At 41.5% G+C, this 15,488-nt stretch overlaps 2 protein-coding genes and 1 long non-coding RNA gene across 4 annotated transcripts; 1 reads left to right on the top strand and 2 right to left on the bottom strand.

Moving 5' to 3' along the window:
* Positions 1 to 1,038: 1,038 nt before the first annotated feature.
* LOC310658203 (GLIPR1-like protein 1) lies at positions 1,039 to 6,998 on the bottom strand. Its single transcript, XM_083400065.1, has 6 exons — positions 6,740 to 6,998; positions 5,654 to 5,899; positions 3,946 to 4,052; positions 2,044 to 2,132; positions 1,575 to 1,607; positions 1,039 to 1,488 (listed from the first exon to the last, which is right to left on the bottom strand). The coding sequence occupies exons 1-6, from the start codon at positions 6,920 to 6,922 to the stop codon at positions 1,334 to 1,336; spliced, it is 813 nt and encodes a 270-aa protein (XP_083256191.1). The 5' UTR covers positions 6,923 to 6,998; the 3' UTR covers positions 1,039 to 1,333.
* A 102-nt stretch (positions 6,999 to 7,100) lies between these two features.
* Positions 7,101 to 15,300, bottom strand: LOC310658194 (glioma pathogenesis-related protein 1-like). Of its 2 annotated transcripts, none has more exons than XM_083400051.1 (6): positions 15,114 to 15,300; positions 13,131 to 13,376; positions 12,746 to 12,852; positions 10,500 to 10,582; positions 9,062 to 9,091; positions 7,101 to 7,375 (listed from the first exon to the last, which is right to left on the bottom strand). In XM_083400051.1, the coding sequence occupies exons 1-6, from the start codon at positions 15,291 to 15,293 to the stop codon at positions 7,116 to 7,118; spliced, it is 906 nt and encodes a 301-aa protein (XP_083256177.1). In that variant the 5' UTR covers positions 15,294 to 15,300; the 3' UTR covers positions 7,101 to 7,115. The 2 variants fall into 2 exon arrangements, with proteins under 2 accessions (XP_083256177.1, XP_083256178.1); XM_083400052.1 differs by lacking the exon at positions 7,101 to 7,375 and adding an exon at positions 8,584 to 8,975.
* On the top strand, positions 7,109 to 7,892 carry LOC310658337. The gene is made up of 2 exons (XR_014502247.1): positions 7,109 to 7,208; positions 7,509 to 7,892. It is a non-coding gene; the product is annotated as an uncharacterized lncRNA (long non-coding RNA).
* Positions 15,301 to 15,488: the final 188 nt, after the last annotated feature.

Below are 15,488 nucleotides of genomic sequence, written 5' to 3'. Positions count from 1 at the left end.
ACCATGGTGTTTTGGGCTCTAACAATCTCCGATGTCTTCCCCAGACTTTATATAACGACCTTCTGATAACATGATTTAAAAATTCTTTATGTACAGCTATTTTATGGTACGCTAAATAGGCATGCCAGCCGAATCTATTGTTCCATCCCTCCAGATCCAAAACATCAATGTTTTCTAGCATGAACCAGCACAAACATGCAGCTTCACAATAACTTCTCAAATCAGGGAGCCCAAACTTACCTCTTTCTTTCTTATCTGTTTCTTATTGAAGGAGGTGAGGACAGGTGACCCCACCTAGGCTCGAAGTCACCCCCCCCCAACCAGGCCTCAAAACTGTCCAAAATTCCTTTTGTCTTCTAAAAAATCCACAGCTAAAGTTTTCCTCTGTTTTCTCACAAGATGCTGTGGCAAAGGCAAACCGTTACTTTTATCAGTACGAGAAGGCTTCAAAAAGCTAATGAATAGACTCTCTCAGAGCAGGCCTGAGAAATGAATCTTATCTCATTCGGTTGTAACACATCTTTGAACACGCTGAACCGCAAGGCTCCTCGACCCCCTTGGCTTCTCACTCCCTTTCCTGGGAAGAGTCCAAAAGAGTCCCAAGACAGGAGCTTTCTGTTCATGCTCAGAGGAACTCACGGGGCAGGACTCCTGAGGGAGGAGAAAGGGGAGGGAACAGGAAGGGGAATATATGCTCTGTGCAAATGACTGTGAACTCGTGCTTGTTTTGTGAATCTATCACACTTGCTCCTTCTACCAGTTCATGGATGGTAGAAATAAAGCTTTTTCTCTGAAACTATTCCTTGAGTGTCTGTTTGACTCCCACTCCCTCTCCCGGGTGCAATACTTTTTCCCACCCGAGGGCAAAGCCTCATAAGGCTACATTATCTGTTAATAACACTGGTCAACAACAAATTTGTTGTCTGCGTTTTTTCAGTGGATTTAGGACGAATCAGATGCGCTGAATCCAAAAAAGTGATTTTGGAAGAAGAAAAAAGGACTCGTATATAGCTTAATCATGTCAAATAATTAAGCTTATTTTAATATGCTTGATATTTATTTTTTACATGGTATTTAACATACAAGATATGACCATATATTTTATATTATATTAATATCTTACAGATTTAAAAATGTTCACAATGAATCAATATGAAACAGAACTTTTTACAATTTTGAAAAAAAACAAAATATGATATGAAGCAATAAAACAAGCCAAATTTAGTTTTACAATATAAAACACAAGAAAATAATATTAGCATTTGTGTTAATGTGCTCTGTTAGCTAAGATACTCAAAGAAAATGGTTGTGTGTTTTATGTGCATATTGGAGATTAATGTTTTAAATTTAAACCTGGATAACGTAATTTTAAGTAGTAAACAACTGTAAATGCTACAAACATTAATAATGGCCTTAAAACTGCAACAGCAATACAGGATTCATCACAGGTAATGTGGAAAGCATACGGTGGATTCCATCGTTTATAATCTATATTTAAAAAAAAAGAAGGTAATTTTTACTGAATGTGAATTTTGCTCTAAAGTTAAACAACAAAATAAAAATGTAATACATACTCTCATTCCTTTCTTTTTCACGTTCAGAATTTCCTGGAAAAGAGAGAAAATACATATAACAAGCAAAAGAAAGCTTTAAAAATGTTACTATTTTACCTTGGGTTTATTTTATTTTCTGTTATATAATGGAAGAGTATTTCCTCGGGTTACATACGCTTCAGGTTACATACGCCGCTAACCCAGAAATAGTACCTTGGGTTAGGAACTTTGCTTCAGGATCAGAACAAATCGTGCAGTGGTGACGCAGCAGCAGGAGGAGGCCCCATTAGCTAAAGTGGTGTTTCAGGTTAAGAACAGACCTCCAGAACGAATTAAGTACTTAACCTGAGGTACCACTATACTGTATTTGTAGTTTTTAAAGGTACGCTGCAAGTCACTTATTTCCGCCCCCCCAGATGTGTTAAGCAATATAGAAATTATCTAAATAAATACATTTTTTAAAAATATGATAGTTTATCATCACACTTACTACAGAGTTGATCTCGACAAGTGTCTCCTTCTGGGCACTCGCTACATGAAGATCCTTTTTTATAAGGACGAACGCCCCGGTAATTGCCCCTAAAGAACAAAATATTATATAACATTATGTATTCAGTACACAAAGCTAAACTGAAAATTAAAATGCAAGCTACTGGTCATATAATTAAAGATTTTAGATGTAAGAATAAGTTGTCTAGGTCTGGGGGCCAAATGCAGCCTTCCAGGCCTCTCCATCTGGTCCTTGAAATTTTCCAAGGGCCTCATCAGCCCTACCTCTGCACTCTTGAATGATTTTTCTGGCTGTAATGAGTCCTTGAACTGTGATCATGCCTCTTACTTATGGTGATGGGTGTTTGTCTGGCTTTTGTCTGGATGGAAGCCTACTGGACAAAGGTAAAAGTCACATCCATTATTCTTCCTATTTTTGTCTCTGGCCCTACCCATCACTGTCATGCAGTTCCTGTAAAATTGTCTGAGAGGGAATGCAGTCCTAGGTATAAAGGCATCAACACACAAGACCAAATATCACAGCGGAGTATGTTGAGCTGGAAGAGTTGACAAGTCTTTGAATGTGAAGGAATGGATCTAAAAACTGACTTACACAGAATAGAGCTGCCAAATATATTTAGGTATTATGCCTAGTTCAGACACACCATTGCCTTTGGTCACTACAATCTGGATCTCATACAGAGAATACTGAAGTGGTCCAAGTCACCCTGGTAACAATGCTCAAATGAGTGGTCTTACATTGTAAAGTTATTTAAGCTACCTTATCACCTGTGGTTGAACAAAGGTTAAAGCTTTCCAAAATAATCTCAAGGAAACAGATGTAAGGGATCAATTCTTTCATTTAATCAGAGATACAAATGACTTGTGCTCAATGCTGTAAATGTCCAGACAAACGGACATGTCTCAAAACTGTACTTTTGTGTGTTATAGAAATCAACAGTAGCAATAAATAAAAGCAAGACATATACATCTGTAAACAATGCTGGAAAGGTTGTGGGTGGCAAACACCATTTAGATATCCTGATAAGATAGTGCTGGAAAGGAGTGTGTGGTGCACGTTGACACACATGATGTGGCGAAATGTAGTCATAAGGTCCTGGAAGCAAAAAAATTATTGCTAGGTGGGAAAACCAGGCCCTTCAAGATAGATTTCTTTGAAATGCTTCCTATTCCTTGCACAGGGCCAGCTAGACAGGTGGATTTGCAGTGGTGGATTTGTTAATGTTTCAGGACAAGCCAGACATGCTTAAAAAGGGACCACTCTAACCAGAATGTAAGCAGGCAGTTGGCATTTAAAATCAAAAGGCTGACTGATCAGTTTTTATAAGGAATATCCAGTTCAAGACAGTTCACCTCCCAGGAATGAGAGTGAAAATCTTTATGAACGTCCAAATGGGAATGGACTGGAGCTAGGCAATGTACAGGGGAAGTACAGGGGAACATGACAGCAATTCAGAGGCCAAAGCACATTAGGGCAAAATGCAGATGCCAAAGACATTTGGAGAGAGACACCATGTATAAAGTATGTATATGCTAATGCTGGAAGGCTCTGACTTCAGAGGGCTGTCAGCACAATCTAGCTGTTGTCCCGCACAATGACGCCTGCTGAATTTTATGTCCCAACCTCCTATGTGTGGTAGCAGTGCTACTCCTGCCTTCTTTTCAGCTGCAGGCCCCATTTGTTGTTCGGAGAAGATTTGAAACCCCTGGTTAAAAGTTGTCCAATATGACGTTTGATGTCATATGTACTGTCCTGTGATGGCAGCGGAGGGGAACCTCCACCTAACGGGCCTGATTTCCTCCAAATTACCTGTAGCTGCCCATCACATGAATTTTAGACTCCTAAGTGTCAACACATTCACTTTAGCATTTGTTAACTTACGCTGGAGCATAATTGCACACGAAATGCAAAACATTTCTGTCTCCATCTGCTGCTCGAGAGCAGAAAACAATAGCACAGCCAACCTTGTAAGAATCAGCCCAAACAACCTGGAAAGGATATGTTTTATTATATAAGATAAAGGTACAAGTTGTGTTAATAGTTACCATTTCTAACAATCAGTTTCTCTCCACATTCCTGCCATCACTTGGCATTTAGCTACAGGCATCTTTATATTATATAAGAATTCAAAGCTTATATTCAAGTACCCTAATCTGGTTGGTCACTGTGAAAATGCTTGATGGACTAGATGGACCACGGGTGTTTGTCTTATGTTCTTAAAATATATATGTAAAACATATTCCGAATAGGATTCCTCACAAGAAAAGGGAAAAGTTGACAGTTATGATGTAAAATGGCATATGATTTCTGCTCATCTTGAGCGATGGAAATAACTAAAATTACGGTAAATATTCATTGCTCATTCATTGCTCAAGGTGAGCAACTGTGTTGATCATTGCCTGTGCCAGGGAAATATGTAACCAAAATATTTGTGAGGATAAAATAATGGTTCTCCAATCTAAAGCAACAACACTATCCCCAATTAAATATTTAATTATTATTGATTTTGATGCAATTGATAGAGAAGGATGCTACAAACTCAATATGTTGTGTTACAAAGAGACATTTGTTAGGAAATATCATGGCCTACCAAACTTCAACAGATCCACACACTAACTGTTAATGCTTTGTTTTAGAATAAAAGCATGGCTGTTGAATAAAACACCTTTGGGCTTCCTGGCCTATTTGTCAGTAATTTGTGCTGACAGCTTAGCAATTATTTCTACTGAATTTGGGTTGTTACAGTTGTTAATCAGTATTATCAAACTGCTTTGTGCAACTTTAACAAACAAGGGGTACAAAAGTACTACAAACAAACATTTAATATTTTTTTTGGAGTTGTCCAAGGGGGTCATTTCTTTGTAAATTATACCTTTGTTGCTTTTTGCATGGTTAAAAAGCACACCTGCAAAGAGCAGAACAGGACATTAAAAGAAGGGTTGTCTTAAGACAATTTGCTTTTAATTCTCATGGTAAGAACTTTGTTGCCATGCATAAACCCTGCAGCATTTAGTGCTGGCCCACTGCTAGTAGCTCAGAGTTTTTATAGATGTTAGAACTTCTAGCAATTCAAAAAACTCTACAGAACTGAAACTGAAGTGGGAACCTTTTTCTGAAAGTTGTCAATTAATTAATTTCAAGCATTCAATGCATTTTATAAGTAAGCAGTTTCTATGGTGATGGTAGGAATATGATTATTTCACAAAATATGATTACAGAGGTCACTTCCAGTCAGCCTGTTTAATGAATATTCAACCTGATTTGTTTGAAGATTTGATAGTGTTGGCTATTTAATTAATAAATCATCCTGATTTATTTGTGGAGAGATTATTAGACAGCATTGTGTGAAGCAAATGTTATGCCTCACTTTCCAGGTCATTTCCCCATCACTTTTCTGATTGTAAAAAGTCTAATCTTTTGGGGAAGCAGGTTTGTTTTGCAAGAGCTCCAAATTAACTTTAATTGCACAGCCTGAATTTGCCAGGATGTGACTGAATCATATCATAATATGACAGTCCGGAAGCACCCAGAGTCTCAAATTATTCAAGTTTTGATTCAAATTTTCTAAGCAGATGAGGATGAAACTTACCTGAGTATAATGACCACATACTTTGGAACATGTGTGGTCATCATAGGTATAGTATGTTACTTCACTGTAAAATGCATTAATGGCAGCAGCAGCTTTAAATGGTTGGCTGGAGGCAGATCCTCGCCATACATTTTCTCCAAATGGCTGATATTTAGTTTCAGGGTGGACTTTTCTGTTTGGATTATGTCCAAAAATGCATTTCCGTCCCCATGCTCTCGCTATTTTAGCTAAACCTAGATCAAAACTCTACAAAACAGAAAAGAATCATGCATGGAGCTTTTAATAACATTTCCCACTTCTAGTAAATTAATGGGTAACACGTCTTCAGTCTCACTAAAACAAACAAGTTCTGCCCCCTTTTAACTGTTTAGTTATGCTTTTAGATGATTTTATTGAATGTGCTTAATTGGTTTTAATGTTAGTCACTTTGCCTTCCCTTTATGATCTTATCCCTCACACTGGTAGATCCTTTACTTAAATATTACTCACTGGCACTAGTAAGTAGAATAACTGCCAGGCTTTTAAAGAACCAGCTATCTATTCTCATTCTACCATGTGAATTACGCATACAGCTTTCAGAGGCGGGTCAAAGGGCGTTAACGCCAAAAGAAAAGAAAACCACCAGTCTTTGAGAAAAAATTCTCAGAAAACCACCAGTCTTTGAGAAAAAATTCTCAGCCTCGAGCTGCTGCGGTTACTTCGCAATCTGAGGCAGAAAACCTCACCAGGGTCCTTCATCCCTTCCCAGATATAACCACCAAAATGAGCTGCACCTAACCACCTAAATATAACCACCTAAATTCGCCGCCTATCCCAAAATCACCACAATGACTGGACCTAATGGTCCGGGGTCCCTTTACCTTTTAAGGTGCTACTGGGAGGAATTTTTTTGTTGTTCTGCCTGAGACCGTGATCTTACAATGCCCAAAGGCGTGACCTGAAGGATCTGCCTTTTTAAACCGCAGGCAAGGAGCCCTCCGAAAGAAAAGGTGGCGGCGGGTTCAATGGGAAGCTCCTTCTCCTAAGCGCCCAGCTGGAAGCGGGGGCTCTCCTTTCCTCCTCCCACCCCGCGCCCGGGACACCCACCATGAACAGCATGTTGGAAGCGGGGGGCCGGACTTCGCTGCGGTGCTGGTTGTGCGCGTTGATATACTCGTCGATGAAGGTCCTGTTGGTGATTTCGGGATAGACTGCGAATTTCTGCGCGCCGCGCACGCCCTCGACGGCGAGCAGCCCCAGCACGACGGCGCACGGCCAGAAGCGCCTCATGGCTGCGGCGGCGAGTTAGGGACGCGCGCGGAGAGACCGTTGTTCCCTAACGGCCTCAGGCAGCGCTACCACCTCCCGCCCCCGCGCCGAACTCCCGCTCTCCACTTAGAACGCTTCCACGCCGTTCCTTTGCCTGGTTGTGACCCCACCGGCTGCAGAGCTCCACCTGCACGGACGAGACTCGCACGAGATGTCAAGTGCGCAGCTCAGAAAACTTTTGCTGTTTTAAACAGCACCAGCCAGTCTCGAGGTTGTACCTCCATCTCCGGAACGATTCTCTTTCCGGGTTTGTGCACTGGGCCTCTTCCCGCTCTCCTCTCTTTTTAAAGGGGACATTTGCGGGTCCTTTTCTATCTCTCCTCTCTGTCTCCCCCGCCATTTCAGTCCATACATAATGCGAATTGGCTACTGTGGTTGTGTTAAATCCATCTGAACTGTGGTTTAGCTGAAATGCTGCGGGGGAAGTGGGTACTCTTGACTGGAGAATCCCAAGCAATTCCATTCAGAAGCTACTTAAGCCTAAATCATGCTTTCAGTGCTGGTCTTCATCGGCTGGACTCTTATCGGGTCTTAATATTTTTAAAAGTGTTTTTCAGGTGGCTATGACAGAATGCTGCAGTCGCAGATGAATTCAGAGAGTTCGGACAGCAAAACCTGCCAAAGCATCCAAAAAAAGGATTGCAATGGAGGAGTTGAACTAGAAGACTCAGCGCAGTGGAGAGAATGACAAATCCTTTGCTTTAATACTCATGCTCTTGGTGTGGGGAGCATTTGTTCTTCAGTCAACATGTACAACTCCCATCACCCCTAAGCACAGGTCCTGGTAGGAAAGGATGATGGGAGTTGTAGTCAAACAACAGCTGGGGACCCAAGTTTGGGAAAGCCTGGACTAGAAGGTAGCCAGTGCTCCACTCTCTCTCCACTCCTCCCCAAGAGAAACACATTCAAATAAATTAAAAGTTTAAAACTAGACTTTGAAAAGAGACATGGCTAAAAGAGAGAAAGCATTTTTGATCTACCTTAACACACATCCAAAATTGTGCTGTTATAAGGAGATCTAAGTGGAAGGAGTTTACATCTTGTTATGGATATTATATACAGAATAATTTTTTTACATAATTTATAGCCTGCACTTTCAACATAAATTCATGGCCCCAGGGCGGCTAACAGTACTAAAAAACTATTTTTTAAAACCCTTCAATTTAACAACTGATAATAATAAAGTTAAAACAACTAAAGCAGCCACAGCCCAGTCAAATAGACAGTAAAATCAAACTCTTTTAAGTTAACATGTTTATACTAGCAGTTTTTGAAAGCCTGGGAAAACAAATATTTTCCCTGTTGCTGAAATGGTAGTAAATGCAATTTCCAGGCAGGCTTCCTTGGGGACAACATTCCAAAGATGGAAAGCCACCACAGAATACTCCCTCATATAGTGTAATACACATTGAATAGAACTGGAGGTAAGAGTGAGTGGAGAAATGTATGTGCATCTGCAGCAGCACAACTGAATGCCTTAATTTGCCCCAGCTGCAACAAAATTGGTCTTTCCCACATAGGTCTCTACAGCCACAGCAGGTGATGCAACCTTCCAACAGCTTGACCTCACCCCCAAAGGCACACTGCTTCATTGTCTCCTGAGACAGACAGATGCCAACCAATTTAATACGCTTAATTTTTATTTGTGCAAAATATTCAAGATAACCATATATTTTATTTTAAATTTATCTTTCCAGTTTAAAAATATTTAATATTACATTAATATGTAACAGGTAAATTTATACAGTTTGAGAAAACACAAAATAACATGTGATACAATGCAACAAAGCAAATCTACTTTAATATAAAATGCAGGAATATAATATTTATCATTCATGTAAATATGCTCAGTAACCTACCCTAGTATTAAAAACTAAACCTGGATATTGGAGTTTTAAGATGTAAACAGCTACAAATGCTACAAACATTAATAATGGCCTTAAAACTGCAACAGCGATGCAGAAGTCATCACATATAAACTTGAATTTAGAGGTTGGATGCCATCGTGAATAGCCTATTTTTTAAAAAATAAAAAAGTTTCACTGAATTTGAATTTTGTTCTTTAAGTAAATTAAGGTATAAAACAAATGTAATACATACGGTTGTTTACTTTTTCGCGTTCAAAATTTCCTGCAAAAGGGAAATAGTTGTAACAAGTGAAAAAAGGCTTTAAAAATGTTAGCATTTTGCTATGAGTTTTTATTTTCAGCCATATGACAGGAAGCGTGAAAGCATTTCCATTAAATTTCAGCATCCAAAATGTACAGTGATTTATTTGATAAATACCTGGTAAGTTGAAAGCCCCCCTCCTTACCCCAAGTCTATTAGGTTTTAAGTTAAGAGTAAGGTGAGTAACCAATTTTAATAACAAAATTACAGTGAAATTCTGCCACCACCACTGCCCGCCAATACTGATGACTTGAAGGCTCAGACTGTAGTCTATCTGCTGTCCTGCCTATAACCTTTTTTCTATAATCTGGAAGCTGAAAGGAAGAAGGTACAGTCATACCTCGAGTTAAATGTGCTTCTGGTTGAGCCCGTTCGAGTTGCGCTCCACGGCAACCCGGAAGTAACGGAGTGCGTTACTTCCGGGTTTCACCGCTCGCGCATATGCAGACGCTCAAAATGACGTCATGCGCATGTGCAGTAGCGGCGAAATGTGACCCGTGCATGCACGCTGTTGCATCTTGCGTTCCATTCGGGATGCGAACAGGGCTCCGGAACGGATCCCGTTCACATCCCGAGGTACCACTGTATTTTATTTGGTTTTCAGTAATACCTTGTCCAGAGGTACAGTGGTGGCTACCACCACAATCATTAGACACCTTTCAAAACCACAGAGACATGGGCAAAGTACAGGTAATAACAGGCAATAATTTGTGTATGCAGTAACCAACAGATACGTAATAATTTTTGATGAGCTAGCAACAGGGAGCACTGTGTTTTCTCACTTATCTTTTGCTCTAATCAAAAGGCACTCTATGTATCCTTGCAATCACATACTTTTATAAGATATAGTCATGTGTAAAGCTTTAAACCTGAACACCAATTAATCAGTAAAATATCTGAATGTGATTTCTTGAATCATGAACAGAACTACGAATAGGTATAATGGAATGTTCCCTTTTGTTTCTCTACACTAGCTCAGTACTAGTATTGACAACAATATTTTAAGGACCACTTTTCAGGAATGACTGAAAATGCAGCTTTGTACTCTATAGCACCCGGAGACACTGACCTCCTATGAGATCCCTCTCAAAAGAACCTAGGACACCTATATTAAGGAAGGAAGCAACTGTTGTCTCTCTACTGCAACAGTGCACCAAAGCACAATTATTCCCCTTTTCCCTAAAGATTGACTGACATGGGACAAAGCAAAGAGGTGAATACCAGAACACTACTCGCTTTTCCTGCGTTCCATGCCTTAAGCACATTAGAATGTCCTACTAGAGGTGATACAAATGGAACTCAAAAACCAACATATTTGATGGTTTAAATAATCTTTTTCATGAACATTTGCATCATTCCCTATACTTACTACAGAGTCTGTTTTGACACCTGTCTCCTGGGCAGTTACTACATGGCCTTCCTGGTTTATATGGTTGAATTCCAACTTCCATCCTAAAGAACAAAAGTTTATTAGAGTAATAACAAATTAAGTACACAAAGTTATTGAAAATTAAAACGAAGGCTATGATACATATAATAAAAGTTACGGATGCTAACAAACTGTGAAGAGTGGACAACCTCAGTCCTGGGTGCTGAATGCATCCCTCTAATCCTTTCCTGGCTTTACAATTCTGCCTGGGCCACACTCCCTTCCAGCTTTGCACTGGCCGAAAGACTAAGAAATGTGGATATGAACAGGTTTTAGAGACCTCTGGCTTTTCATGGCTGGCAGGAGGGACCAGTATGGTGCTGCAGACCTACCCTTCTGATACAGTACTGACATCACTGCTGCTTAAGAGGATGAAGCAAAGGCAAGATTGGGTTGTGAGGGAACAGCAGTGGAGTAAATCCAGTGTTTTTGCTGGTGCACCCATTTAACCAAAATCTTGCTGCTGCCCTGTCAAAGTGCCAGTGTCACCAGTATTGGCTCTGCAACACTGATCTATTTGCTTGGGTCTCTCTTGGTCACTGGAACATGGCCTACTGTGCAAAGGTAAATGTTTCATCTACTGCCATGCCCTCTTTTGCCTCTGGCCCCACTCACTCTAGGTATAATGCCCTAGAAGTTCACCTGTGAGCGAGTGCAGCCCTCATGTAGCGGGTTGGATTGGTGACCTACAAGGTTTGTGTAGTAAAGTTGCAAAAGGGTATCTGTGGTATTATCACTCCAAGTGACTTACAATACTGTTAAAAACACAAAAAATGGTCTCCTGTAGTAGTCAAAACTACAAAAAGTGCCATTGTCAAAAAATTATTTTAATCTAAGTTTTCATGGACCAGAGCCTACTTCTTGGGTGCATGAAGCTGATTTGGTGATTCTCCTGGAATGTCAGGTATTTCGCCAGCACCTGGTACATGATTATTTAAGCGGAGATACTGAGGACTGAACCAAGAAGCTTCTTCATAGAAGGATGCATTCTATGACCGATGGCTCCTCCCTGCTAGGGAGACAACACACTGTACTTTTCCGTCTATAAGACTCCCCCATCTATAAGACTCCCCCATCTATTTTGGGGGACTCAAATTTAATAAAATGGGAGGGAGAGGGGAGATGGCTCAGAGTTGTTGAGTTTTTTGCAAAGGATTGCCTAGAGTTTTACAGCTTGGGGGTGTGGTGTGCCAAAAATCGCTCACATGCAGCATCGATACTGACAATTGCCGGCAGCAAACAGTCGCCCACTTGCCACAGCGACAGCCAATCGCAAACAGACCCTTCCCCAGCAAAAAAATTCATACCCGACTGAGAAAAGCTGTCCACTGGCAATCACGTGTGTCCCAGAACAGCAGCCACCAATCGTGGCAGCAACAGCCAATCAACAGCAGTGTTTGTTGCAGAAGCCAATCACCAACCCAATTAGAGAAGCAGCAGCCAATCCAAAACAGCCCTTCTAGCAGCCAACAATTGTCGCTGACATGTTCCTGCTTGCAGCTGCAGCCAATCACCCGCCCACCCCATTCACTATCCTTCTATAAGACGAGGCAAGTTTTTGAACATAACTTTAGAGTAAAAAAACCTTTGTCTTATACATGGAAGAGTACGGTACTTACAATACAATAAAATTTTAAACTACAGTTGTAACAGAACTAAAATTGTGAATCTTATTAATCACATTTTGTATGTCTAACCATTTGGATAACAGAAATAATTGTTAATCATAGAAATGGCTCGAAAACAGCAGTTGAGTATTCTGTTTGCTTTGCAATCAACAGTAAAAGACGCAATACAGTAAGAAAACAATCCAACCTCCTTTACACTAGGCTAGGGAGGTTTGGATTAGGAAAGGGTGTACCTTTGCCCAGCCCTACAGGCCTGTCAGCTTCTTCTGGTTGCTGCCAGTGGGGTGATGCCTGTGGGGTTCCCACTGATAGCAGTTTTAAATGGGTGGGGAGGGACTGAGCTGCCACCTACACGCTGGCAGAGGCTGGCACAGTGATATGCCTGTCCTGTAATTTCTGTCCCAGTCATTGTGCATGGCAGAACTGCAGATGCACCAATGGCTCTGTAGCTCTGTAAAGAGCAGTTAAGATTGCTCCTTAATTCAACTGTGAATACTCATGCAATTCTGCAAGTTAGAACACTTTGTGTAAACACAAGTTTGGATCTCTTTAACTTACGATGGACCATAATTGCATACAAATGTCGCACTATTCTTCCTTCCATCTTGTGATTGACGACAGAGGATAACAGCACAGCCAACTTTATAAGTATTAGCCCAAACAACCTGGAAAAAAGTAGATTACGTTATGTAATATTCAGTTTCTCTTCAGACTCCTCCTCTCTTTATTGTCATTTGGCTAAAGGTACCTTTATGTTTTATGCTAGTATTCAATCATCCTGGTTGACATGTAAATGGAATACTATTTCTGTTAATTTGGGGGTGATAACTGTTAAATCTTTGATGTCTGATTAAGAGCTGTATTCATTATTTGCATGTGCCAGGAAAATGTCTAACCTTAAGGTGCTTCTGTTTCTGAAGATACAAAAATGGTTGACACTTACCTGAAGATAATGTCTACATATCATTTCGCATGTGTTGCTACTGTAGTTGTAGTATATTACTTCATCATAAAATACTGAAATTGGAATAGCAGGATCAAATGGTTTTCTTCTGGCAGGTGTCCTGTACATATTTTCTCCAAACGGCCTAAATGCATATTCAGGGTGAATATTATTAATTGGATTATATTCAAATATGCATTTCTTTCCCCATTCTCTGGCTATTTTAGCTAAGGCGAGATCAAATGTCTGCAAAATACAAAAGTATCACACACAGCTATTAATTATTTTTGTTATACAGCTCTAGTAAATGTAACGATGTCACATTTTCAGTTCAGTCAAAATTCAGATTACAAGTCTTTCTTTCTGTTATGCACTGAGCTGAATCCTAGAACAATAGGATCCAGAATGTAGCAGTCTGATTGGTCTGCAGGAGCCACCCAATCCAGCTCCAGGTGGAAGTGAATCTGCGACCTGATTGGCCTGCAGAAGCAGCCAATCAGGCTTCTGGAAGAAGTGAATCTGCAACCTGATTGGCCTACAGGAGCAGCCTGGAATTAGCCAATCACATGGGGCCCATTGTGTAAATAATGTATATATAGCTAGACATTTTTGGGAAAATTTCATTCATTGCTACTACGAGCTGAATAAAGAGCATAATATTCATGCTCGACTCCGAGTATATTTCACTTTCAATACCTTTTCCACCCAGCTCTCAAACAATGTCTTCTTTTACACATAAAAAAAGACATATGGCACAGCCCTCATTGGTGGATTTGTAGTGCCTTAGCACAATCCTGGAATCAAAGTGAGGTAGGTGGAGCACATCACCAATGAATGACCTGGCATGGGAAAACTGGTGGTTTAAAACAGCAGAAGTTAAAGTGAAGTGGAGATGAAGAGAACTGAGAGGAAAATAGTTTGAAAAACGACAGAGGTTTGAATAAAGCAGGGAACAAAGGAAAATGGCACTTTTAAACAATGACCCTGCCCAGGTGGGAAATTAGCAGTTGAAACCAAGGTTTGAGTACAGTGATATTATTCACTTGTGTTCTACCCATCTCTGCTTCTCTCACCGCCCTCGATACAGCCAACACTGGCTGCCCGAGGCAGGCACCCCCACTACCCCTCTTGTAGGGCAGTCATGGTTTGCTTCTCAAAAACGTCCAATGTTCATTGACTGTCCTTAAGATGTAGTGGATGACAGTGGGAGTTTCTCCCTTTTAGGGCCCAAGGAGAAGCCAGGGGGAGGGGTTCGCCTCTCTGGCGGCACCGCAAATTGTCTCAGCTCCCTTCATGGGTGTAGCCAGGAATTCTTTTTTGGGAGGGGCAGGCTTTATTTTTTTGGGTGGTGGTGGGGAACAGAACCAAGCTATTTGCGACACAATTGGTTGAAGTATTCACATTTCCCCAGGGCCGGATTTAGGTGTGATGAGGCCCTCAGCTACTGAAGGTAATGGGGCCGTTTATATGTCCAGCTGTCCTTTGTCAACAACAAATTGTCACTGTTTTTTTGATGCTATATGGTAATTTATGGACCTAATAAGTTTTTAAAACCAGTGATATTTTAGGGAGCAGGCTAGCAGGTGCATTACTTACATCATAGGAGCCTACACAACACAAAACACTGTTGCTGGATGTGTTTTTTATCATATATTTTGGAAATGTACATTCAGTTTTTCCCCCCTTTAAATTTTTTTGGGGCCCCCAAGAGAGTGGGGCCCTAAGCTATAGCTCAGGCATAGGCAAACTCGGACCTCTGGATGTTTTTGGGACTACAACTCCCATCATCCCTGGCCACTGCTCCTGTTAGCTAGGGATGATGGGAGTTGTAGTCCCAAAGCATCCGGAGGGCCAAGTTTGCCTGCGCTTGCTATAGCTTGTTTAGCTTATAGGTAGATCCGCCCCTGTCCTCTACTTGCACACCCACACCCCGGCTAGGCCCACGGCTCCCTTTCCTCCTTCCACCCCGCGCCGGGGACACACCATGTACAGCATGTTGGAAGCGGTGGGCTGGACTTTGGTGCGGAAGTTGTTGTGGGCGTCCACGTACTGACGGATAAAGTTCTGGTTAGTAATCTGGGGGTAGGCTTGGAATGTCTGCTTGACCGGCTCCTCCCCGGGGACGACCAGCCCCAAGACGAGCCACGGCCACAATCGCTTCATGGCCGCCGCGCCCTGACAGGAACGCGCGGGCCGGGCGGAGCGCGCAGCGACCGTTGCCCTAACGGTCTCCGCCTCCTGGCCCCGCCCCCCAAGCCGCCTCGGGATGATGTGTTCTCGCCTCAGGAGGCGGACGCTCCGGCCACTTCGGGGCGCCGTTTCTATATAGGCAGTCGGCGGAAGCCGCGCGGGTTTTCC

Source organism: Podarcis tiliguerta (genome assembly GCF_965153285.1).
Source record: "Podarcis tiliguerta genome assembly, chromosome: 10".
Lineage (NCBI taxonomy): Eukaryota > Metazoa > Chordata > Lepidosauria > Squamata > Lacertidae > Podarcis > Podarcis tiliguerta.
This window is presented reverse-complemented; position numbering and strand designations above follow the sequence as displayed.